This window comes from Hermetia illucens, chromosome 5 (assembly GCF_905115235.1).
Source record: "Hermetia illucens chromosome 5, iHerIll2.2.curated.20191125, whole genome shotgun sequence".
Taxonomy (NCBI): Eukaryota; Metazoa; Arthropoda; class Insecta; order Diptera; family Stratiomyidae; genus Hermetia; species Hermetia illucens.
This window is the reverse complement of record NC_051853.1, coordinates 88469082-88496520: the sequence shown is the minus strand read 5'-3', so window position 1 is coordinate 88496520 and position 27439 is coordinate 88469082. Positions and strand designations below refer to the sequence as shown.

Here is a 27439-nt window from a genome sequence, read left to right as displayed (position 1 = left end):
CTCATTCACAGTTGAGTCGTCTGGTATCCGACGTCATGTGCGTGGGGCTGCTTCCAGTAAAATTAGCTTGCTGGTTTTTGTAACCGGCTACCCTTCTCCACAGTCTGCGCGCCAATAGTTATTGTATCGTTCAGTTAATTAATTCCTATATATAAGCCATTTGTAGTTAACTGAGACATTTCAGTCAACCGATATATACAGTATCCGTTTAAATATATTTGCTCTACAATCGATGCTGAACTGACCACATTTTTGCTTTGTTTCTGTAGCGTTATACGTTCCTTTATTGATCTTTCTCATGTCCTTTAATGGCGTTATGCGTCAAATCTGACGGGATATTTTGGCGTAAGATGACCTTCTTTTAATTTGTAAGTTCTATGGGAGGCTCTTACCTTTGAGCTCTTACCAAAAATTGGTGGTATAATACCTTCTCAACTTTACCGAGGAAACAGTTCCTGATGTTGGTTGCGTACTGATCATCTGTTTCTTTTTGTTAACTTTGCTCTTGTGCTTGGGTTTTCATTTTATTCGTATCCTCCCTATTTCTTTTAACAGGTTTTTCTACGTATTACACTTTGCATATTTTAAAGAGCTGTTACCACCGCTTTCTGTGTGGTTATCCCAATCATCGCTTGGTTAGAATTGATCCGGGGACGACTAGGCTTCCGTTAGAGACAAGGAGGTTCCCTTCCTAACTCTTTGTAGCACTTGACCTCGGTGGAAGCGTTGTCTCTCAAAGACCGGCAGCCCGCTTGCTCACCTTTCTCGATACTGTCCCTTTTTAATCCCTTGTGGCATTTGATCCCAGCTGTGAGCCCGCTTGCTCACTTCCAAAGCCCTCGATACTGGGCTTTGAAAGTCTTGCATCCTAATCATCTTATTTAACATTCCATAATAATTTCTTTCCTTTTTTCGCAATGGGTGGACGTTGTCATCATATCCAAACTATACTTTGCAATTAGTAGAATTATTATCGACAATGCATTATCCAATTATTTTCCAACTTCTACCATCATTTCTTCAGCGCGCTATTTTTGCTAAGGAGAAGCCGAATTTAATGTTTTCGAAGTCTTTGTGTAAAATAACATATAACCTTATTGAAGTCGAAGCACTATCTATATCTCGGATGAACCTTTCATCACACGGTTTGGGCAGAGTACATGGTCTGCGAACTGCTGTACACAAAGTCAGAGTCATATTTTTGCATTGAATATGAAAGCTGTAAGAGATGAATATTAAATCAAAACTCGCAATTAGTGTTTAGTATTACTAAGTTTGCTTTAAGTCAACTGGGATATAAAGAGGCGGAGGATCAAAATATTTGCACGCATGCGCTAGAGGACATGGTCAGTCAGAATCCTGTTCACCTCTTTGACGTAGACTTCATCTGGAGAGAGTCAAAGGGATTTTAAATCATTTCACACATCTGTCGTTGTTTCGTTTCCCATCAATTTGCATGTTTAGACCAATGTTAGGCACCGAACTATTATTGCCATTGTTGACACGACCATTCCAACCTCTACAATAATTGCCACATCACGGATTTTTCGTCATTCATTGGAAGGTTCAGTATGAGGGAGCTGACAAACCAGAATAGGAAAAATAACCAATTATATCTGCAGTGCATCCTGCGCTAATATAACAGCAGCGTGATGAACTTTGATTCCATTCTTCGAATCCTATTGCTCCCACAGCCTTTTTGCGTGGAAAACTTGTCTTAGGGACACAAGTCGTAGTGTACGCCAGGTGCGGATAGGATAACCTATCTCCATATAGAGTGGCTGAATGAATTGGCAAAGACAGCGCTTTAAGAGGCTCTCAATCAAATTTAACTTAAAACCCCTAAAAGAGTAGTTGGAGATCAAAGCGGTTCCCATACTCAGGAAAAATAAAGTCCTCAGTGACATAAGGAACTATCGGCGTATATCACTTATAAACGTCTTTGCCAAGCTGCCTAACTCCACAACCAATACTGGGCCACTTTATTGAAGATTCCCAATGTCTGCCAGGCAAATCTAATGCGTAACGCAATGCCGCAGTCCACTACGATGTGACTAAATGAGCTCCTCCTTCTCGTCTCAGTGACCAAAAGTAAAGAATACATATATTGACCGTCTCACTTAACATGCAAAATTCGTGCAGGCGGTTCGTCCCGCAGTATTGTTGAACCAAAAGTTTCCTGCATATATTTGTGGTGATTGTGGTGATTGACGGTAACTCGAACCTGATTAACAACAGGATTCCTGAAGGTTGAGTCTTGACCAAGGTTCCTTTTTATTGATATAATTCTTCACTACATAAGATATCACCTGAAAAGTGGGAACTTTTCAAGTACATGGATGATTTCCCGAAAACAGCGATTGACAATTCAGAAGAGGAGTAGGAAACAGAAAAAAAGCTCTCCGTTTTACATCCGAATGTATGTTGCTGCCACCTCTCTCACCATCAGAGATCAGATGACCATATCATAAACTAGGTTAAAATGCTGCCGGGATTCATAATTGCTTCACAGCAGGAGGGGAAAAAATGTCTACAGATCCGTGCACATACCAATCACATAGTATGCTGCCACTTCCAGACTAAAGGTTCCTGAATTCCTTCACAGGAACTTAATTTCGTTTTCAGGATGTACCTCTCTGTAATCTCTGTAACACCCGTAGCTCCTGCCACTAGTGAGAGACAGCATCAACATTAACAAATGCTGGTTGCGTTTCTGGCTTAGGCTAAATTGAACCCCCCTTAGATAAGATGTTTGACTTCATTTCCCTCTGCACTACTGTGACCACATACCCAGACTAGTTCCACCGACGGAGATTCAACGGTTTCGACATTTTTTAAAGTTTTTAGGCGGTCAAAGGAATATTTTACAGTGAAGCTTCACTATCGTTGCAGATTACGATATGGCTGCCCCTTAAGCCGGTTGCCGCGTGAGGGCAGCAGGAGATATTTTCCCGAGAGAAGCGCACTTGCCATTTTTAGGACATATAAGTGTAAAAGATCGCAGCATAACCTACCATGCATCATCCTGTTCCCTCAACATCTCTTCTAATGCTCTGTGCCCCTCACGTCTATCTTAGCTGCTCTCATTGCAGTGCCCTGAATGTTGTGCTTATGGCAACGGTAGCACACAGCATACAGTTCACTGTAATCCAGCACATTATGGATGCATAAGCGAGTGTTAGCTTAAAGATAGCAACAGATATCACTATATATCGAGGGAAAGGCTCGTCTTCCCAGCTCATAGACTAGCTTCTTACCATTCCGTTTCCTCCTTTTTGTAATTACGGTTTGATTTATATTTACTGAAAGTTCATGCCTGGGGCACAAAATGTTAATCAAATTAACGGCGCCTTGTATATTTCTACACAACTTTCCGAAATCCCGACCAATATCCACTTCATAAGTATAAGCTTGGACGTCACTTAATGTGGCAGAGACTAAAATGATCTAGATGTTACCCACACGATCACATGATTCCCTGAGGTCCCTGTTCACGGAGCATTTGCAGGTCCTTGCCAAATTCATCGAGAGCATACATTTTATACTCTTCTTTCTTATTTCTTTAATTATTCGTCAAATACCGCTTGGCTTTCACACACCCGTATCACACAGCAATTGTTTGACGAGCAAATCTGAAGAAAGAAAGTTACCTACAACGAAATTAATAACAAAATTAAAGGTAGCGAAATCAATAAATGCCGATGCGAATAAAACAGGAAGGGCGTTTTCTTCCGCTAGGTTCACAAAATCTTCCATTTGTTGGTTGTGTTTTTCAAATTTCGCTGCAGTCCCACGCAACGGTTTAAAGTATCCAAAAAGATCTCCTCAGATTTTCCACCATGGCTATTACAGAGGCATGTCGACGGGATACTTTAGTAGAGTTTGGGGGAGGGGGACCTTCACGGTAGTCTCCTCATTTTTTGGTTTGGTTTTTTGGACCTAGAAGGGAGAGCTTCTTTAGGTCAACTGCGACGAGGAAGATCTTTTAGGCCAGCAACCAATCCAATCAGTCATTATAGCAGTATCGTCGCCAGAACAACGGAATGGGATTCATTGATTTTGATGATTGTCCAACGCTTGTCCATGTCTGTAGCGTTCGATAACTAGCAACCTTCAAATTTCAAAAAATATTTGGTACCGAAAAGATGGCAACGATTCGGATAGAGGCTAGCCTCACTACTATGACCGTTAGCTATCGAAAACGGGTCATGATTGGTTGCTGAAACGTTTCTCGACTACACTACTGGCGATTTAAGTGAGACATTCTGGGCCTAGCGAATTAGGATAATGGAACACTGCAGAGTCCTCCCCTAACTCTTGCACCAATGTGCTTTTATAATCTGCAAAACAGAAAGGAATCCGATGTCGAACTGCTTCTGCTGGTTACTGCGACTCACGCTACTATAACCTGGGAGCAAATTTCTAACAGGATCCTGACTGTGCGATGCCGTTTCAGTATTATGTTTCAACTTAGATTTCCGACATAGTTGAGGATAATCACGTGGTAAGCATCTCACTGGTAATATGTTCCATGCCAGGTGGTGCCGGTGGGCGTAAAACGGTTCAATTTAGAATGTCACCTTTCCTCAAAAGGGATGCCGACGACGTCTACTTCCTTTCCTACCGACTGATGTCGCTTAGCCTTGCGAAGTAGGCAATCAGAGTTGAACTAAAGATGAACCCGAACAAAAACGGAGGCCTGACAGATTACGGCGTTTTCTCTATTGGTATCAGCGGACAAAGCGTTGATGGCCCCATTTTTTGTGTACTTAGGCAACGTTGTTTATGTGGCCACTGGCAGTGAACTGGATGTCACCTGACGTATAGCCAGCGCTCAATCCACTATCGTGGTTTTCTCCAAAATCTGGAAATGCACCGATATTAACAACTTCAAGGCATGTACCCCGTGGGAATTGAACATGGAAAGTGTCCCCTTCTGTTACTGGGAAGCTCCAAGTGTTCATGAGTTCATGTCTACGTCCTGTCATTAGAGCATTCTAACTGGACTCATCGGTACTGCACTAATATATGAAGTAATCATTTAATGGCACAGTTTACTAATGAGCTGAAGACATAAGATCTAGGCTTCGAAATACATCACTCCCCAATTTTCGTTTAAGTTAACATTTTTCGGGAGACCACCTTAAGTCCGTTTTAGAAGCACATTTTACCACGATTGATAAAACTCAAAATCATAAGACGTCAGGAGCCGATGGAACTAAAGCCGAATTGTTTGAACATGGAGGCGACCAATCGGGTCATCAACTGATATTCAAGGCGCGGAGCAGCGAATCAATGCCTCACGATCAGCAACGGGGAGAGTATCACGCAGTGCAGCAACTATAGCAGTGCTATCTTACTATGCCAGATAGTCCCATATGCCCAAATCAGTAGCTGATCAGGTTTTTTCTCCGTGACCTGCAATGAAAAAACTGTTGGATCATCAAGGCCGCCTATGATAGCATAATAATAATAACAATAATCGTCAATAATCAAGGCCTTGAAGTGTGTATGATAGCATAGCCAGAGTAAAACTACACCTGCCCGAGAATTTTGCATCCCGACTAAATTGATAAGACTGATTAGGTTGGCCTTGACCAATGTTCGAGGCTAAATAAAGCAGCAGAATCACTCTCGATATCATTCAACATCAACAACTAAGACAAGAAGATGCCTTATCGTGCAGCCTTTTCAACCTGGCTTGGAAAAAGTGATCCGTGATGCTGGAGTATATGGGAGAGGCACTATCCTTTGCAAGCCCACCCAACTACTGGCCTTTGCTGACGATATCGACATCACGAGAAGAATAACCCGCGATGTACAATCTGCCTTCATCCAGGTCGATTAGGCGGCGCAAGATCTTTGGCTGCGCTTTAACTCACTACCCTGTCAGCACCAAAATAGTGGCATCATCAAACGTCATTGGTCATACGAGAAGAATAAAGATAGGAGATTACATTAGATCGTTGAGAATTTCTCCTTTCTTGGAACGAATATCACAACTGAAAACAGCTACAACGACGAAATCCTCGCACGGGTGTTGGCAGGCACCATGACCTATTTCAGTTTACAAAACCTGTTCCGCTCGAAACGTCTCATCATAGGGTGAAAGCTCTTACTATACAAGACAATGATCTTGCACTCCTCATAGATTCCTCGGAGACTTGGGTCCTTAACAGGAAAAATGAGAAACTCTCAGCCGCGTTTGAAAAAAGAATCCTCCGAAGAATTTTTGGCTCCCTATAACAGGATAGACAATTCCGTAACCCATATAAAGACGGAATCTGTGAGCGATATCATGAATGTGTGGTCGTGGATAAAGCCCCCTTTCATAGGTTTCGGTGGGCGGGTTACCTATCCGTATGGGTGAGGATTGTCTGGTGCCCAAAAGTTTGTAAAGGCAATATCTATTTTAGAAAAAGAAGACGTTGCAGACCCTACCTGAGATGGATTGAGTGTGTAAGGACGCCAGACAGCTTTTACGGATATCGGTGCAAAACCAGGGTGTCTCGAATGCCTTATTAGAGCAGGCCTAGATTGAATGCCGATTGTTCCGCCTTTGATGATGATGTCACGACTATAAGTTTATTTTATTTGATGCCATTATTATCAAGGTTATAGTGGACCTAATTTGTCTCTTCATTGTAGATTCGTTAGTATTAAAAGTTATTGAATATGATCTGGAACCTCATTTCGTGGAAAAGTTGTCTACTTGTATTTCGAGCAAAACTAAATGGTTGATACACGAAACTTCAGATTTGGCTTCCCAACTTGTTTATGAAGTACCCTCGGGTATTCTGTCCTGCATCCTTTTAACAAAGAATTTTGCGGTCTTGGAGGGATTCCTAGCTTTGTGTTGCGGTAATAGAGTTCGGTTTAGGCATGACTTATGACTTTTAAATAACTCTTTTGGCGGAAACATTCTCACCTGCAGAGGATGTACCAGCAATTTGTTGGTTAGATAGTTGGACAAATTGAAGATTGGCTTTTAATCTCTTCACGATTGGACACCTTGCATTAATGAGAGGGTGATTACGCATTTCGTTTAAATTTCTCATTCCTGTTTATTCGACTGCCAGACTATTGCATATATGTATAAGCAAAGGAAAACAGTACTAAGGCAGCTGGCTCCAAACGATGCGTTCATCTTGAAATTTGGAATGGAATTTGTTTATTGACGGGTTGATATGGTTTACAAATTTTGCAGTTAAAACTGATTGATTATTGGCGCTCACATTTTGCCAGGATCCATACATAAATGTCAATATTCCGAAATGTTTACGTCTTCATTAATGATTTTATAGTGGTTGTTTTTATGAATCTTCTGTTCAGAACTTGTAGCTTCTCAGCCGTAGCTTCTTTTGTGTATTTTTGGAAATGTATCCGTAGCAATGTATTCAGTTCTATCGCAACATTCAATGCAAATTCTACGCTTCGTTTACACTATCATCTGCATCCTATTGAATCTAAATTCCTTATTTTGTGATCCATTAAACATTATTTTACGTTAAGGCCTTTCATTAGTGCTTCTAAGCTCATTGACTTCGTAGAAGCCTGTGCACCTCGTTGCCCCCACCCAAGTTCCAATTACTAATTTCTATAGTTTACATTTACATCTCACTTAAATGAATACAACACTCAATAACTGCAACATTTTCCCTCAGTATATTAGGGAAGGCGAAACAAAACAAAGGTACACTTGCAAACATTAGAATTTATGCACATTTCATTCTGCACATGGCACTCGAAAGAAAGTAGATTGTAGTGCTGCTCACATACATATAGCGAGCTTTTAGCTAAATGTTACTAGGTGGAAGTTACGGGGTTGTTCCCTTCAGAAGGGACAAAAAAACTATGTCAGCCATATTTCTTTCACATCTAATCCGGACTCGTTTCTTTTTCCATTTCACAGAACATCATTATTCATCGTGACGAGCTTGGTGTATGCGATGCTTCTAATTGTAGTGTGCATTGCATACGTGATAAGTGACGTAACCACACATCGATTACCTGTCCTGTATTATGAAGGATTTTTCACATACCTGTACGGAGCCAGTATCCTGTTTTTGCTTTACGTATTTTGTTTCCTGCTACAAGGTGAGTGCCTTTGTTGTATGCTTTTGGCTTTTTTGAAAGAGTACATCATAAGGTTTATTATCCTATGGAAAAAAATTTAATTGGTGCTGGAGGACGAGTGAAAATTTCTCAGAAAATCATGGTAAAATGAAGTATTTCCCAAGATGCTTGTGTGTCGTATTTTTGCGAATTTGATTAGCTATACTCAGCTTCACCAAAAAGAAGACTAGCACTGTGAACCCCTATGCCAAACTTAAGGGGAGTTGCCATACATGTAATAGGGGACGTAAGTTAAGCGACCATTTTCAGAAGCCAAACAAACGAAACAAGCAATATCTGCTCGAATAAAGTTAAACAACATGTTGTCTCTTGAGTTTATGGGGAGAGTCCACAATGATATATATCATCAAGCGAGGAAAAGTTGATGGAAACCCTAGTAAGATTACCGAAGTGATCGGCATTATCAACGCCGCTACAACCCATGTCCGGTTTGGCCCTACTTTAATTAGATCCACCATTCGTAACAGCTGTTTGGCATCATGGTGTCTTCTTTTTATACCAATAACCACGTTTTTGTAGAATTTCCGAGAGGTTAGGTCCTCTAACCTTTCAAGCATCGGGACATCAGTCTATTGTTTCACACCTTCACGGTTGTATAGGGTTCGAAGTCGTATATACATAAATATATGGTTGCCATTCACCCCTTGGCGGGGTATAGCGCGTCAATCACACTTACGCACCATCGTTTGCGATTACCTGATATATCTTTGAGCTCTTCCATGACTTCCCAAGACGCTCGCACTTCTCTTCTACTGTTATGCGCCAAGTGTCCTTCGGACGACCCACTCGCCCATCTTGGGAAAGTGGATAATCAACAATGCAATTGTCACCCTCCCTAATTGGTGCCCCACTTCCGCCTTCCGATCACAGTGCAAACGAGAGCCAGGTTTGTGCCCCGACCAACTTCTTCGTTTATGATAGTGCCGGGCCGGCTTACTCAGATGATACAACACAAACAGATGTTGACGAAGGCTTCGAGCCTTCAAGTAACAGTGGAGTCCACTTTTCATGTACTTCTCTTATATAGTAAAGCATAAAGAATACCAGTACAGAGCAGTCTTTACTTGATCTGGGTGTTGAGATAACTGGCACCGAAAGCGGATCTAGAACTGTTAACGTCTCGGCAGTTCGGTGCCATCGTCGGCAGAATCCACGCTCCCTAGATATACAAAATGATCAACACGCTCTGCTCATTAATGCTGCAGGGGAGAGTACGATGACCGGTCAGACTGAGAACCTTGGTTTTGTTTACGTTTATCTTCAAAGTAATACTAAATGCCCCATTTTTCTACCCCAGAGCCTTTTAGCCAAGGTCCATGACCCGGTGAGAAAGCAAATAGATGTCATCAGCCTAGTCAAAGTGTCCGAGGAACTATGTCATCGTCCATTAGATCCCTTCACGTCCTCCGGACAAGACAGCACGGAGAACGTCACCGACAACAAGAAGAAATATTGTCGGTGACAGGATATAACCTTAGCGGGCTCGCTTTCGACTTCGAAATCCTCCGTGATTACCTCATTGTAGCACGGGACATTTTGCGCCATCATATGTCGCGATATGGATACTAGCTTCCCCGGAATCGAAAGATCGAAGATTTATACGCCACTTACTGCTCCAAAATTATACCTAGGGTGATGTGGTCAATGCAGGAGGATCCGGAGCAGAAAACAGCCTGCTCTCTGCCGATAAAGCTTTCGAAATGTTGATATCCTTCTAATTGTCGTATTCCACTCGCTAGGAGACTTCTCGGATGCTCAGGATTTCCATAAGAGTGGAAGCAGTAGATTTGCAATAATGACGGATGCAGCGATAAATAACTCTGCGGTGAGACAGTCAAGCCAAATGGCTTTATCCCGGTTGAGTGCATTAATGGCCGTAATGATCTTTCTTCTGTTTGGAGGAACAGTCCGTGTCCAGATCTCACGGTGACTAGCGATTTCATTCCCAAGAGGATCAACCTCACCGGATGTGATACGGTGAAGCACAATGGTGAAGTGTCTTTGCTACCTTTTCAGTTGCTCATCATCACAGATGAGAAGCCGACCATTGACATCCTTCACAGGACCATCGAAAGATTTGCGACCACATGCAAAATCTTTCATGATGCGGTATACACTTGCGTTCTGCGGCATCTTCCGTTTAACTTCACTTCCAGCGCAGTAAATTGTGGCTTGTTGCGGTGTACAACACGATGAACTTCGGGATCGGGATTTTGCTCGGTATCGGAGTTCGAGCGCGCCACGCCCCCCATCGCTCGCAATGATCAACGGACCCTTCAACCCCTTCCGTGCATCGATCCGCTTCCACGATTCTGCAGTTAGCCAAATCTTGTGACGCATCTTCGGGACGAGGCCGACGACCTATGTAGCACCCGAAGAAAGAGCATTTTTTATGGCAGTCCAATGCTCATCGATATTCTCAGGCGAATCACATCAGCAAGATAGTTCTCCCACTGTCGAGCGACAGTTGGATCATTCAAGCGCCTGATGTTGAATTTTGAGGGGTCACAGCTTCCCAACCCTCCGAGAGTGGCAGACGCAACCCAGAAACGAACATAAGTGACCATCAAATGGCAATCCCTTTCGAGACCGATATCAGTGCCTCTATTGTTACGCATATCCAGGAGGCAATTCCTAAATCTACTGCTGATCGCGAAGTGGTCGAGCCGATTGCTCGTACAATGTCGACCTGTTGAAATGCAGCTGAACTTATAGTAGGCTCTGTGCTCGAACAATGTGCCATAATTCCTCTTACGGTCCCCAACACCAAGTTTCCTTATCACATGCGCGAGCATATCACGATCACAATGTCACCTTTATGAAGCCTCCCCTCAACTGCGTTTTATTGCTCGCAGAAAGCATCTTTCTCCACTACATCACTTATATAATTGTGGTTCTCTTTAACTTGTCCCGGAATCGTCCAGTTAGAATTCTGCCAACAACCGGTCAACAGATCAAGATTGCGTGCCTTATGGTAGGCATCAAAAGCAATCCGATACCGAATTGGCGTCTGCTACCACTTAACTTTCTTGCGTAGACACGGTATTAGTGCGGATTCCCACTAAAGTTGGAGAAAGCGAGCATTCTGAAGACTCTCGCTACCGTCGTTGAGGAGCTTGTGCACATTCCACAAAACAATCATAGTACGCTTTCGATAGCCAAAGTGAGTGAGACTAGCCCCTATCGAGTCTTTGCCACCTTTTTGAGCCAAACATTTTTAGATGTTTGAAGGTCGCTAGTTCTCAAATGGTATAGAAATAGTCATGGACAAGTCGTAGCGGTGAAGCGTTGTTGACGTTTCGGTAGTAATAAAGTTTCAAAGTTTGCAGGTTGCTAGCCCACAACAGTCGTTTCTTGCGACAAGCAGCGAAACTGTATTCTTAAGCCGACAACTCACAGGGCGGCAGAGTCGTAGGGGGTCAGAAACGGTTGTTGAGTAATTAATCTAAATACTCAACCCACCGCACCAAAATGGCCACACGATCGGAAATCAGATTTGCCTCTTCAACTCGATAGGATGTGCATCGAAATATATATATATGTAATAGCGTTTAAATAACAAGTGGTCAATTTGGTTAAAAGTGATCCCGTTTGGAGATGTCTAATTTTGGTCGCATTTTGTCATTTTGTATGACACTTGAATAACTCGCAGTCCGCTTTCATTTGGTTTTTGTCTGAACTATGGGAGTCGAAGTATCCCTGGATAAAGCTTTCGTCCCTATTCATTTGTTACAATTGTCAAATATGATTTTCATATCACACCTGACGCAGACTTCGAACATTCTGCAGTTTGGTCTGTAGTGGTATTAACGACGCTTATGTTTCGAAATTTACGTCCCAGGCGCAAAGTGCATAGCCGGTCGCTTATGTTTTCAAAGCCGCTCATAGCAGGTTGCATTGTTTGATTAAGTAAGTTAAGTTTTCACTGGATGGGAATTATAATATATGGTGTAGTGGCTCCTTTTCAGGAAACCGGTTCCTTTTGTGACCCTGTTACATTAGCGGCTCCTACTCTGCACGGAGAAAATACGTTTCATAAGAAAATGTACAAATCATTCGTCCGACTTCGTTCCTGGATCTGTCGTTTGGTAGTTCTTCCATTCAAAAGCTCCTTTTGTGTAAAACAAAACTTTACTAAAATTGGTTTACTGTCTGTCTGTCTGTCTGCACATCACACGCATTTTTCTCGGATATGGTTCTAGCGATTGACACCAAATTTGGTGGAAAGGTGGAAACTATGAACGCTCACGCATACATTAATAATAATAATAATAATAATCGTTGGCGCAACAATCCATATTGGATCTAGGCCTTGAAGTGTGTTAGAGCACTTCATTCAAGACCGTAACGGTACACTACAGTATACTGTAGGAGGCAATGTGGTCAGTATTGCGCTCGCCCGAGATTATTACCCTGATTTGACTCAGGTACTCATTCACAGCTGAGTCGACTGGTATCCGACGTCAAATCACGATACAAATTCCACTGTCACCAGTGAGATTTGAACCGCGACCTCCCGCATGACAGCCTTGTGCTCTAACCACTCAGCTATCCGGCATACATTGAGTTACATAATTCTACATTGATTTTAACGGGGGGGCGGGTCCCCATACATGCCGAAGGGGGGTGTACATTTTTGTTCTCGATTAATACTTTTCGAAGCTGGTATTAGTTTTTGTTGGAAAGGCGGGAAGTTCGGGGGGTCAAAAATGGTAATTTATTTCACGGGGCCATTCTCAGAAACTGCCCAACCGAAAAATCTGAAAAAAATCAAGAAGATGTCCATACCGATATCCCTTCAAATAAAATTAATAATAGTATATTACTATAATTTTCAATAATTGGCTACAGAACCCCCCTTAAGTTCATCCTAGCACCACGAAATTTTGCAACAATGAAGGTTATAATATAGACCCCCCCCCCAAGTTTGGTTGAAGTCGCACTATACTAACAAAGTTATAATAGATCAAAATTGTCAGCGATCACCACGTGGAGTTGAAGATAAGGTTTGGTAGTAGAGCTGAGACAATGACCTTGCCAGTCCTCATATACTCCTCGGTTCTTAGCAAGAAGAATTGCGAAGTCTTGGCCGCGTTCGAGAGAAGAATCCTCCGAAGAATTTTTGGCCCCCTACATGAGGATGGACGATTCCGTAGCCTACATAACGACGAAAACTATAAGCGATACCATGACAGTGAGGTTGTGCATAAAATCCGGCTCAATAGGTTACGGTGGGCGGTTTACTTAATCCGTATGGATGAGGATGATCCAGTCCGAAAAGTCTATAAGTAGAGTTTTGGCCCGATGGGTACATTGTTAGTGTGCGATCAAAAGCGAGAATGTCCCCTTGGTATCCATCTTTCAACGCTGTCGATTTCCAAAATAACATTCTCGATGCAGTCTATTAGTTTGGATATTAGGGTTTATTTGGAAATCGTGCCAGATACTGATGATATTTTGTTGCAAATAACCAGCGGATGCGATATTCCTGACTTCAACTGTGTAGTCGACTTAAACAGCAAGTATTTTTCGATCGTACGTGCCAGAAATAAGAAGAATTGTACCGACTGTATCAGATAAGTGTTCGAAAGAAATGGTCTTCAGCACATTGTTTGCTGTTTGTCCACTAAATAATTGTTCAATTCAGAAACGAAAGAGAGGCCCGTAATCATCGGTTGGAAAAAATGCATGTATTAAGCGTTGCCCTGTAGGACAAATTTGCGGAGACTACGTCCAACTAACTTCAATCTAATTGTTGGAGAGATTAGTGAATTTTCCATCACTGCGATCTACTTTACTCCATAGTTCAAGCTGACTTCTCACAGATCTGAAGAATTTTTGAACATTGAAGTGAAACGATTTCTTCTCGCTGATTACTTGATTGTTAAGCACACTCATTGGGGATATTGACTGATCACTTTTAAAGGAAGACAGTGGTGGGATGTTCTAGTCTGAGACTAGGAAACTTTTTTTCTGAACATCTGTTAAAATTCGAAGAAATAATAAGTTTGGCTAAATAGAATATTACAACTGAACCAAATCAAAAGCAAGTTGGTAGGCGTACAGATCTCCAAACCTAACAATCCAATTGTCCAGAGCAAGCCCATGGCTCCAGTTTCTCAAGTATCAAGTGGTACACCGCCCAATACATCAACTGGCACAGCCCAACGATGAAGAGATCCGTTTAATACGAAACGCCACTAAGATCAAGAGATTTCAGTTAGGCTGGGGCTATGTTAAAAATAGGCTGCAAGTGCTGAATAACTAAAAAAGGTGTTTCTCTTTCATTTACCGCAGATGGAGATAAGACTTCGGGAAATACTTATATTACAATAACCCAGAAAGTGAAATTCTTATTTCAAACCCGAGTCACTGGTTAGCAAGTGAATCCAAAGATAAATTCCAGGGCATGATCTAATCACTAGAAAACTTACTGCCTACCTATTGCCCAAGGCTTGGAATGGGGAAGGTGATCGTAAACATTTCAATGATTTCCTTCACGATGATGTGCAACTGAGGAATCGTATTATATGCGGTGAAGCTCAACTGCGTTAGCATTTCAACACCACGTCACTTTCATTACTGAAATCCGGTTGGATAACAGGACTTTCGATTCCGAGCCCCTCGAAGGTTACTCTGTCTTTCGTTGTGACAGAAATTGCAGTGCACTTGGCAAGTCAGCCGACGGAGGTGCCCTGATAGCTGCTAAGTCTCCTGTCAATGCCAAAACTAACTTTTCATCTCCATCCTCTACCTATGATTCCGAGCCGTACGAGTCATTCCGCCAAACGTATGCCCCTTTATCATATCCTATGTATATTTTCTCTACCCCAGCCCCCATCTTTGACGACGATTTCTTCGACAGTCCCTGAGCGCTTACCCTGTCCGCTTCACTACTGAAGTGCATAAAAAAATCGTCAAATACTCACTACAAGGAAGAAGTTCCTGTCCGCTGGAACACATGCTGACTTAGATTTTTCTTCAAAACTCTGCACTCCTCGACCAAATCTGGCCTTCTGCCAAATGGCTTCATTAGCGGCATGATTACAAGATACTTTTGTTCAAACCCTTCTCTCTCAGCTTTTTCACATAAATTATTTCATGGCTTGGCTCTTACTTTTCCAACCGATCCTGCCGCGTTTCTTTTGACGGCTGCACATCTCTTTCCTTCTCCTCCTACTGACGTCCCACAGGGATCTATCCTAGGACTTTTATTATTTTTATTCTTTATCAACGACCTTTCCCCTAATTACTTGTCCTTGTATGCCCTATGCCCATGTATGACCTTAAACTGCTTATATCGTCGCCTATGGATTGTGTCTCCTTCCAATCAAACCTAATAACTCTGGTTCGCTGGTGAGCTGTTAATGGTTTAGCGCTAAACGTTAGAAAGTACCACTCTATGTGCTACTCGCTCGAATCAGCAACCACTTCCTTTTTTCTACTATTTTGACGGATATTCCTTATCATATCAGATCTACACTCAAGACCTCGGTTTCACTTTCTACAATTAGCTCTGCTTCGAAACCCACTGAAACTAGTCGAAATTTCTCTGAGCTGGGAGGCTCGGGTTGACGATAAATAAATAAATTTGACCTGCCATGCTCTAATGAGCAATTCTCTTCAAGCTGCCCAGTATTTTGCTTTATAATTTGCTTTAAATTTTTTAATTCTCGGGTAGAAATATCGTGATATACTGCTATTACGTATTTTAGATTGTACATCTTGGTGGTTTTTACTGATTTAGTCTGTAGTCTCTAAGGATGAGTCCTACCCACTTTAAGTTCAAGCTTTCCAACCCCTCACTTCTTACTTTACAACACATAACGGGTTTTAAATAGAAGGTCTGCTTCTTAAAACACTACTCGAAACCTTACGTTTAGTATTCTATGCGTATAAATTCAGGAAAAAATCATCAACAGTTCGCACCAGGCAGTAATTGGATGACGATAAAGTGTCAGGTTGGTCTAAAGTAATACATGAGCAAAAATTCGTGGATGTTTGGTTAGACGAGCCTAATAACGCAACCACTACCAAGAAGACACATATTCCCTAGCAGAAAACTCAACTGTTGCTGGAATAGTAAATTAGCAAAGCTTCAATCTATTTGCCACCGAGACAAGTAGGTCAGAGAGCAGTGGTGGGAACAATGAATTTTAAAAATATCACGCCTATAAAGAAGTCCGCAGAAATCTGAAGTTTGCTACCTAGCGGACACGAGATAGTGATTTGAGCAGTTCTTTTCAGCGCCTTAAGCTGTGGGGTACGTCCATAGAAGTGTTATGACGGGATTGAGACATCGTTCATTCCTGTAGATCACGTACCATATTTTCTTGCTAAAAATTATCCAGGGGTAATTCTGCCAGCAGGTGCGGATACTGACGCTTGCAGAGACCTCTGGATGTGAGCGCGATTTCTGCAATAACCAGAGATAAGATTCCGAAGATCAGCAATCGAATAGGCGGCAACAAAGCTCGCTGACTGGACGGAGTTCACTGAGCTGCTCGATGCACAGTGGCCTTTCTTACAGTATCCATTCGGTAAATCCACATCAATCATCGATGCATCAAACTGATTATTGACATGGTCGAAGATACAATTCATGGAAAGGGTAGTATCGGCAAATACTGGCCCTAGATATGATGAATGCGAAATTTGCCAATCGGAGCTTTATACGGAAGTTCCTGGCGATGATTCCCCGATGTTCCCCGCTATCTCACAGCTGTTTCCGATAGCTACTTGCAAGAATGAAAGTTCTGATAGGAGACCGATCATACATGCAAGAAGAATGTTGTCTCCGCGGGTGTCCGTACTGGATCCACTATTTTAGAACATTATGTACCTAATTTTTCACTAATTCTCATCGAAAAGAATCTCGAAGATGCTGATTTATACTCACGCCAAGCAAAGAATATGGTATGGTATGGCTTGATTAGAAAGCGCTAGACTGGTACTAGCAAAGGAAAATACAAAAGTGGTCCTCATAACCAACCGCCCTAAGTATAATTATGGCCGGACATCAAATATTTAATAGTAACAATAGATGCCAAACTTAATGTAGGAGGGCGAACATATCTAACATCAGAACCATATTTCCTTTATCGGAATTGAACAAATCGAAATTGGAGAGCGAGCGAGTGGTTTTAGTGAGAAGCTCACACAAGATTTCCACCACAAAAAGAAGGCATACAGAGAGTAATAAGGTTTCGTTTTTACATAAAATCTAAAAGGTTCTAAATAAGAAAAAAAAAACATTGAAAGAGATAGTCTTGGAATGGTTGACTTATATTGATATCTAAGACAACCAGGACAGTCATACTCTGTCTTGTCTCTAGTTACGTTGCTGAGGACGAATGTTTTACTTTTTTGGTTTCGCATGGCACTGAACCCCCTTTCATCGCTACTGAATGATGCTAGAGGCTTTCAATAAAATATGGCCTACGTGTTAAATGCGAGCTGACACACTTACTTAAATGACATCAAGCTGTATGCTGGTACTAACGACCACCTTAAAAGTCTTTTGCTGACATGTTCAGCCGTGATATTCGGACGATATTTGGATTAGACAAATATCGATTCCAAGCTGTCCGCAAAGGCCATCACGAGCCGCATGCTGGACATAGCATTGGTGACCTCCACATCAAAGCTATGACCAAGACAGACTTCTACAAATGCCTCCGAATTCTGCAAGGAACCCATGCTCGAGTGGGTGATTTAAAGGATGCTCTGCTGTCCGAATTCCTGCGACATGTGAAGCTGGTGCTGAAATCGCATCTGTTATGCAAGAATAAAATAAGCGCGCTCGGTATCCCTTCTCTGGCTTATGCACTCGGAATATTGCCATGGACGAAGACCGATCAGGAAAACGTCTAAAGGTGGATACGGATTACTATGTCCAAATTCCGCCGTGAACCAAATGAACCTGTCTCGTGGCATCGGAGGCAGGGGATGGTTGACGTGGCGGCACAACATCATCGCCAATTCGACTCGCTACGCGCTTACTTTTACAGCAAAGAGCGGGCGAGTCCCTTCCATGCGACTGTTTGTAAGGCAAACCATGAGCTGACTCCACTTAACTTGAAGGATCGATCTTGTGGGATGAAATCAGACCAAGATCGGATCGATAAGTGTAAATTGGAGGCAGTACACGGTTAGACGTGAATTGTCTTTGGTAACCATTTGTCGATTTGCTTTTATAGGACAGACGGCTGTGTGCTGGGGAACCCTTTGCTGAGACGGAGGGATGTAGCTAATAAAAAGCTGATAAGGAAAGAGTGGATGGAGAACGACCAGTGCAGAATGTGTGGTTTGGCGTTAGAGAGGACATGTCTGGCTTACCATTATGAGCCGTAGACAATACTTGATAGTTCTGTATACAGCATGTCTTGGGATCGGCAAGTTCTAACTGATCGCCACTTACCACAGGACAAACCTGATGCGCTGTCAGTTGACAAGACGGATGTCTCCGCGTATATTATTGATTATTTAACCTCTCGAGCGAGTGGTTGCAATTTTTATATTATTATCATTTACATATATTCTACATTAATCCCTCATGGCTTCCCTTGATATCCTACGATTCTCACACTTTCAAGCCATGCAGAAGTACACCATTTTGCATACGTGCTCGATGTTGCGGGGAGTTTTCGACGGATATTAGGTAAAATCAGGCAACTGCCGAGGTTGTAATAACTCGGAAAAAAAAAATACTTGATGTTCCTAACAACAACTTACCACCAAAAGCATCATATGCTCAACTTTTCAATTTTTCCTATTCGGGATAGGATATGTTATTTGTGTCTTCTACCTCAACCAGTCCCTTGCTTTATTTGAGATAGTTTAAGCCAGAGAGACCATATACCGATCCTTGTGTCAAACGATCTGTTCGCAATCTCTTGTAAAAATGCTTATATAGGATTTAAAGGATATTTTAACGTTCTTTGAGAGTCCCGATCTATTCCCTCTGTCGTATAGATCATGAAAAATTTGATTGTGAGGTTTTCTGGATCAGTTCTCGAGTTGCGCAGTTACTTCGAACGTAAATAAGCTTTGAAATGGAAAAGTAATATAGTAAACTCCTCGCACGTTAACTTACGATCTTTAACATGCATTTATCGATTGCCCCATTAGAACAGCGTCTTCTAAAAGCCAATTCAGCTCACTATATTTGAAAGTAATGCCGTTGCCCTCATCTAGAACTGAAGAACTGAGAACAGAAGAAGGCGCAGGCGAAGGTTCGAGTTGTATAGCTTCAGTTACGAGAAAAATGAAAACGTTTCACATAATCTATGGAGGTCTTTCTATCTCTGCTAGGCGAAATTTTGACCTAGATTGGTTATTATCTGCATCGACACCTGTTGCTTCCTCCTTCTAGGATTATCTACTCGCACTTTTCTGCGTGCCTCCTTATTTGTCCACTCCTATGTTTAATTATTTCTGTTTTTCTTACGGCTTATTTGGTTTAGTACGCCATTCGTAGAAACAAAAAGGATTTGCTTATCTGTCTGTTTATCGACCACACTTTTGTCTTTCGATCTCTTCGTTTATCTTCAATTTAAGATCTAACCGATGTTCTCAAAGTATCCTTTGCACTGCACTCAATTGTTAGAAATTTACAAATCTGGTAAGAAAACGTTGAAGAAATATATTTTGAAAAATTAAAGAATTACATTAAAGCAATCGAAGGGTTTAATCTGGGTTGTGCATAAGATTGTTTGGCCTATGCAAAGAGTGCTTTGAAAAAGAAAGAATCCTGTGGCAATATTACACAAAGTCTTGATCTTTTCTGTCTTATTTGCTATGCTTTGTCTCGAATAGCTTTTTGGATTTTTCCCTGATAAACGCCTTTCATTTCGTTCTCTTTTTTACAGAAAGTACTTGCTGCAGTGGCAACAAACCGAAACCGCCACCAAAGGAAAAGAAGCCAAAGAAACAGAAACCAAAGAAAGGTGAACCGGCCGAATCAAAGGATGCTGGAAAGGGTGGAAAGGACTCAGGAAAAGGTGGTAAACCCAGTCCATTCCAGGTAATTTGAACTGAAAGTTCTGCTAAATGAAAAATTTATGTTTCAATACTTCTGAATAAAATAATGTTTGCCGTTAATTTTGTTTTTTGAAATCATTTGCAATTTTTTAAAAGCTTCGGTTTTATGGTCTTCTATTCACTTTTCGTTTGTCATACGTAAATTGTCTTGATTTCATAGTTGTTCATTTTGAATAACATTACCGTTTTTTGTTTGTCATTAAAGGGATTATTTGAGAAAAGGATTAAATGTGACTATTTCCCTTCGAGGCTTCCTATAAAATCTTCTACTAGATATATCATACATTTTTTATCTTACTTTGTCCGAGGCCCCCAAATAGGTCTCTTTAAACAATAGTTCATCTTGATCCTTTCCTTTTAGATTTGCTTTATTGGATTGCGAGGCCGAGTTTGTTGAGTATCTAAACGTTTTCATTAACCCCACTGCGAACCACTATTTAGATCAACCGGCATTTATCTTTGGTTCGTGAATACTTACGATTACTCCGAATTTCACTGAAAGCGTCTCAGTGTATTCAGGTCCAGTGTCGATTATACTTTTATTAAGCCAAAAGATACTTGGTTAGAATCTTAAAGTCTCATCTCTTTGAACAACATCCCTAAAACTGGCTTTTCAATACCACTACCCGTTATTTATCAGCTTCTACTTCTCTCAAATAATCCGCTAAATGTAATCAATATAACAACAGTAACAGAACTAAAACCAGAATGATTGAAACTAATTTTTGAATATTAATCCAACAAAAAATTATATTCAGGAAAGATTACCCAAAAAGAAACGCGACTTGGTTCGAGAGAAAATGCTCCTTAAGGTATGACCTTCCAGGCAAATTCTAATGAAAATAGGATGAAATTTCGCCTTAGACTAGTGTTGCTGCTTGTTTGGTGATCAGGCTATGGTTGAGTATACTAACCCTTTGTTACTTGCCTAACAATTGGAGATACTGTAATGTACTAATATCGTAATTTTTGGAGTGCTTTAATAATAACTTCAGTAATTTAGTTCCAGTTCATATTTCCATTTAACTCTTCCATGAACTAACAATGCCATTTAATACATGAACCATCCAAAATTTTGCTTTTACAGAGGGGTATAGTTAAAATAACCTGATCAACGAGCACGGGGTCTGTATTTGGAAGGGTCCATAATTTCAAAATTTGCCCAAATCATATCTGATACTTCTGAATTATTACAATAATTTTTTTCCAAACTTCATTTAGTAGTTTTTCAAAAATCAATTGCAAAAGATCAGCAAATATAATAGTCAAGTTCACAAAACACCGATATTGATTCCCTCTATAAGTTGGTTGAAAATGCTGTCATCTCGCGTTACAAGTAATAATGTTTGGCGTAATCCAAACTGAAGCTTGGTTTCAATGTGGTTTAGAACAATTCGTTTCTACAACCGGAACTATACTCCAGGAGGTCGTATCATCAGCATTGCGCTCGCTCCTGATTATTGCTATCCACTCCGGTACCCATTCACAGCCGGGTTAACTGGTATCTGACCTGAGTGTAATTATGCGGTGTTTCCAACGATTAATTATTTGAAATAATAAAAAAACTTGTTTTTTCTTATTCGCTAGTGTTGATATTTTTATTTTTCCAAACACCGATATTTCCGGAACCCAAGGACTTGCTAGCACTGATGAAGGGAACAAGTGGTTCCCGAAATATCGGTATTTGCAAAAATGAAACTATCAACATTTGCGAATAAGAAAAAACAAGTTTTTTATTATTTCAAATTGGTATCTAACACTAGAGATAAAACCCGAATCTGTTTCTCTCATCCCCACTTTACAAATAAAGAATGGGTTAAAGGACCACTTAGTCTGCTTGTACTGAAAAAGCAGCTTTACTTGAAAGCATATTTTATGCTAATAGTGATAATCTGAGATGCATTCTTTATTTCTGAAATGGATTGAAGTAGCTCCTATGAATTGCGAATCAGGCGATTAAGGACAGTTTGTGTGTTCGCCACTTAGTCTTGCGAGGGTTTCGAAATGTGGCAGACATTTTCAGAAATCTATTAACCTGTGCTCCGAGATCGTGATAGTGTTGATATCCATCGCTCAACGATAAGAGCGACTTTACCATGGCATTACTGATTTCTTGCCCGGCCATTTTGACGACAGTAATTTAATTTTCCAAATTGTGGATCAGTAGCTCTGTATCTACTAGATTTTTCATTAATGTAATGTTAGAACTTTCCCAGCATATATATAAAATGCTGACACCGAAAAACAATTTTCACTGTCAATTCCGCAAGATACGCAAACTGCTCGTCACAACGCGGTTAGTTACAAAAATTCCCGGCTTCCATTTTCCGAGCTACTACCTAATAGCGTGGTGTAGAGATTGTTTTTGACAACAATATATTTGTATCGCTCCATCGTTGCCAGTTCATTGAACATCTGATTCAGCTTTCTTCAGGATTCTTCAAGAAATTTACACTCTCCCTCCATTCTGAGACTGTGGATTTCATTGCACTTTTTAAGGTTTTTTGTAAAACAAAACGTTATAAAAATCGGTTCACTGGCTGTCTGTCAGACGGGCAGTCTGTCTTAAATAAATTCAACTGGAGTATTCGCATTTAAAGATGCTGGATAAAACATCGGAAGTAGACTAAGAGCTGCTAATGTGTCCAGGAATAAGAGTTCGATGCCATCGTGGGAATTAAAAACATTACCCAGATACAAATTAATCGATGTATTTAAGCCTGAATCCATTGTTACATACAGAAAAAGTGTAGTGGCTAGCCACTTTGTGACCCTCAATTTTATTGGTATTTATCTTAAGTCCTATTCGATTGTTTGCCTATTTTTCCAAACTCAGAGCTAGTCTGCCAAGGACCGTAATTCGGTGAGCTAGCAGCCAAACTTATGAATATATTCAAAGTTATTTGAACAAATATGTCATGGGCTTTAGTAGACCACGTTCATTCTGTTTTCCATTCTCTACGAAACATCTCCTAGGATTTTCTGATGAGTAGAACTAGCAACCACGTTAATACCGGCGGCTACTTTGCTTGAGCACGTTGATGGTCAAGATGTTTTTGAAACAAGAGCTATTCCAAAATTTAGACTAACGTGGGCCTAGGTCTTCCAGCACCTAAGTGTAGCTCCCCTAAAGTGTTTCGTCGACACACTGATGTACCTCTTTGCTAGTCAAGTTCGAAAACGTGAGAGGTTCTTTAAGTTGGCTGGAAAAAAAGAAAAATGGTAGATAAATAAGGCAACGAGAGGAGCAAAAATAATGGACCCGTTTCAAAAAGTGGAAATAATTTAATGTTAATTAAAAAGGGAAAAATTGATTGGTTGATAATTCTTCGCTTCGAGTGTTCGACTCATATATTCAACCAGTAGAACTCATTGCTATCTACAGTACATTATTAAAAGAAAAAACCTGTGACGAAGCTGCTCCTCATCATAAAGGTAGATATGAGTGGCCGCTACTAGGCCCACAATTTTGTTGCTACAAACTCCCAGGTTGGTGACTGCTGTGGGAAAGACAATGGAGCAGAATCAAGCCGGCTCACATATTCAGAGTTAGCCGATAGCGTTTAAGAAGTAGAGCTTTTTCTTTGAGGTTCTTAAAGAAGTATATCCACAACCGGACTACTAGATGTAATGAAATTTGAGAAGACTTGTTTCACGAGGAAAAGCACCTAAAGTTTAGAATATGATGTCTAGTACACTTGCAAACTAGGCAGGAACAAGGTTGAGAAACTGATATATCTTTATTCGACACACAAAAACGAAACTAGGAACCGGAAAAACTACCTTCGACGGGTTCACTTAGTTGAACCTTATGAATAACAGGCTGTGAATATAACGAATGTGGACTCATACGTCTGGTGCCATTTGTAATGACTTGTTGAAAAACGGGTATTGAACCAAGGCTCTCTTTCGGAAACATCTCTCGAAACAGCATGAAGTCCTGCAGCTGGACAGATACCTGCCAGTTTCAACGACTGTGTTGCTTGTCCACATAGCAAAGTGGAGCCTACAGCACGAACATGTACAGCCTCACTACAAATCTGGCACAATTCCCCTTTTGGAATTGTAAATAACGTGTGATGGACTTAGGTGGCAGAAGGATCCTTCCATATTACTAAACCTTGTCAGCGCAAAGCCATGCAAGCACGGATCAACGGAACACTTCAGTAGAGTTGAACTTAGGTGCTGATGGACCTATAGTACTTGGTCAAGCTTTAGAATAGCTCAGCCTACTTGATCGACTTCGGTTAACCAGTGTGGTTGCTTAACCTTTCTACCCCAACAAATTATTAAAGAGAGGCGTTATCTGCTCCATACACAAAAAGGTGGATAGCATGCAGTGCAGCAGTTACAGAGGCATGAAATTGGTGAATACCATCTATAAACTTTCTCAGTTATCTTGTTGGGCCAGATAGCCCCATATGCCCACAACCTCATTGGCCGATACCAACGAGCCTTCATTCCAGGCAAATCTACAGTAGATGTGACTTTCTCTGTGCGACAAGCAATGGAAATAGTTTTAGAATATGACCATCATTTGCACCATCTATTCATCAATTTCAAGGCAGCCTATGATATCGTAGACGGGGTAAAATTGTGCACCAATCAAGGGAGAATTCAGTGTCAGTCAGGCAAGATAAAAATAGCTGAATCACTCTTGAGACCATTCAAAACACAACGGTAACAACGGTAATGGAGTCGAAGATGTTGCTTTTGAATTGTGGCGCGACACATTTTTGATCACATATGAAATGAGGATATCTGCCATTGATATACAGTTGCACCGATCGTGGAAAAATTGAGAGAGAGGCGTCTTCGATGGTAAGGACGCGTAATTTGCGCTAATGAGAACTCACTTGCCAAGATTGGCATGAACATGGAAGTCGATGGTAAGCGACCAAAAGGCCGTCGAAACAACGGCGGCTTGATACGATGGCGATTTGAGAGCGTCGCGATTGCATCCCGATCAAGTTTTTGATTGAACCAAATGGCGAAATCGATCAGAACGAGCCAATCCCGCTTGTGAGCGGGTCAAAGACTAGAGAAACTGAAGAGGACTCCCAAGACCTTTCAATATCAACAACCGCGAAAGAGAAGGAAATTTCATCATCATCATCAACGGCGCAACAACCGGTATCCGGTCTAGGCCTGCCTTAATAAGGAACTCCAGACATCCCGGTTTTGCGCCGAGGTCCACCAATTCGATATCCCTAAAAGATGTCTGGCGTCCTGACCTACGCCATCGCTCCATCTTAGGCAGGGTCTGCCTCGTCTTCTTTTCCTACCATAGATATTGCCCTTATAGACTTTCCGGGCGGGATCATCCTCATCCATACGGATTAAGTGACCCGCCCACCGTAACCTATTGAGCCGGATTTTATCCACAACCGGATGGTCATGGTATCGCTCATAGATTTCGTCATTGTGTAGGCTACGGAATCGTCCATCCTCATGTAGGGGGCCAAAAATTCTTCGGAGGATTCTTCTCTCGAACGCGGCCAAGAGTTCGCAATTTTTCTTGCTAAGAACCCAAGTTTCCGGGAATACATGAGGACTGGCAAGATAATAGTCTTGTACAGTAAGAGCTTTGACCCTATGGTGAGACGTTTCGAGCGGAGCAGCCTTTGTAAGCTGAAATAGGCTCTGTTGGCTGACAACAACCGTGCGCGGATTTCATCATCGTAGTTGTTATCGGTTGTGATTTTCGACCCTAGATAGGAGAAATTGTCAACGGTCTCAAAGTTGTATTCTCCTATCCTTATTCTTGTTCGTGTTTGTGTTTGACCAGTGCGGTTTGATGTGGTTGGTTGATTCGTCTTCGGTGCTGACGTTACCACTATATATTTTGTCTTGCCTTCATTGATGTGCAGCTCAAGATCTCGCGCCGCTCGCCGCCTGCGCGATCTGGATGAAGGCAGTTTGTACATCTCGGGTGGTTCTTCCCATGATGTCGATATCGTCAGCATAGGCTTGTAGTTGGGTGGACTTGAAGAGGATCGTATCTCTTGCATTTACCTCGGCATCACGGATCACTTTCTCGTGGGCCAGGTTAAAGAGGACGCATGATAGTGCATCCCCTTGTCGTAGACCGTTGTTGATATCGAATGGTCTTGAGAGTGATCCTGCTGCTTTTGTCTGGCCTCGCACATTGGTCAGCCTAGTCAGTCTTATTAAATTCATCGGGATACCGAATTCTCTCATGGCCGTGTACAGTTTTACCCTGGCTATGCTATCATAGGCGGCTTTAAAGTCGATGAACAGATGGTGCAACTGTTGTCCATATTCCAACAGTTTTTCCATCGCTTGCCGCAGAGAGAAAATCTGATCTGTTGCTGATTTGCCTGGAGTGAAGCCTCTTTGATATGGGCCAATGATGTTCTGGGCGTATGGGGCTATCCGGCCTAGTAAGATAGTGGAGAATATCTTATAGATGGTACTCAGCAACGTGATACCTCTATAATTGCTGCACTGTGTGATATCTCCCTTTTTATGTATGAGACAGATAATGCCTCGTTGCCAATCGTCAGGCATTGATTCGCTGTCCCATACCTTGAGCACAAGTTGATGAACCACTTGGTGTAACTGGTCGCCTCCATATTTAACCAATTCGGCTGTAATTCTATCGGCTCCTGGCGACTTATGATTTTTGAGCCGATGAATTGCACGGACTGTTTCTCCTAAACTTGGTGGTGGCAATATTTGTCCGTCGGCTTCAGTTGGCGGGACCTCCAACTCGACGATGTTCTGTTCAGTAGCTCATCAAAGTACTCAACCCATCGCTCCAATATGCCCATTCTGTCGGAAATCAGATTTCCCTCTTTGTCTCGGCAGGATGAGCATCGAGGTGTATAAGGCTTCATCCTGCTGACTTGTTGGTAAAACTTGCGCGCCTGGTGCGGTTGCTCCCTGTACTTTTCTAGTTCATAGGAAGGAAATTTCGTTCTCTATTATTCATCATTTTCAATATTACACTGCAAATGTGAGAGGCACCATCGAGTTCGTCCAGCTACAGGCCTATGCTGCCGATAACGGCATCCTGGGGAAAACAACGTGAAATATACAAACTACGTTGATGAAGATTATAAATTTCTCCTATTTCATCGTCATCATCAACTGCGTAACAACCGGTATCCGGTCTAGGCCTGGCTTAATAAGGAACTGCAGACATCCCGGTTTCGCGCCGTCCACCAATTCGATATTACTAAAAGCTGTCTGGCGTCCTGACCTACGCTATCGCTTCATCTCAGGCAGGGTCTGCCTA

General features: G+C 41.7%; 1 protein-coding gene across 14 annotated transcripts in view; it reads left to right on the top strand.

The window, feature by feature from the left end:
- The window catches only part of LOC119656594 (proton channel OtopLc), a 156257-nt gene that overhangs the window by 106629 nt on the left and 22189 nt on the right, over nt 1–27439 (top strand). For 12 of the 14 annotated variants that reach the window (XM_038063005.1, XM_038063011.1, XM_038063012.1 and 9 more), the window contains 3 exons: nt 7913–8097; nt 20007–20161; nt 20937–20990. In XM_038063005.1, coding sequence (XP_037918933.1) covers nt 7913–8097; nt 20007–20161; nt 20937–20990 — 394 coding nt within the window. The remainder of the gene's footprint in view (nt 1–7912; nt 8098–20006; nt 20162–20936; nt 20991–27439) is intronic. The other 2 variants (XM_038063010.1, XM_038063019.1) reach the window with 1 other exon arrangement.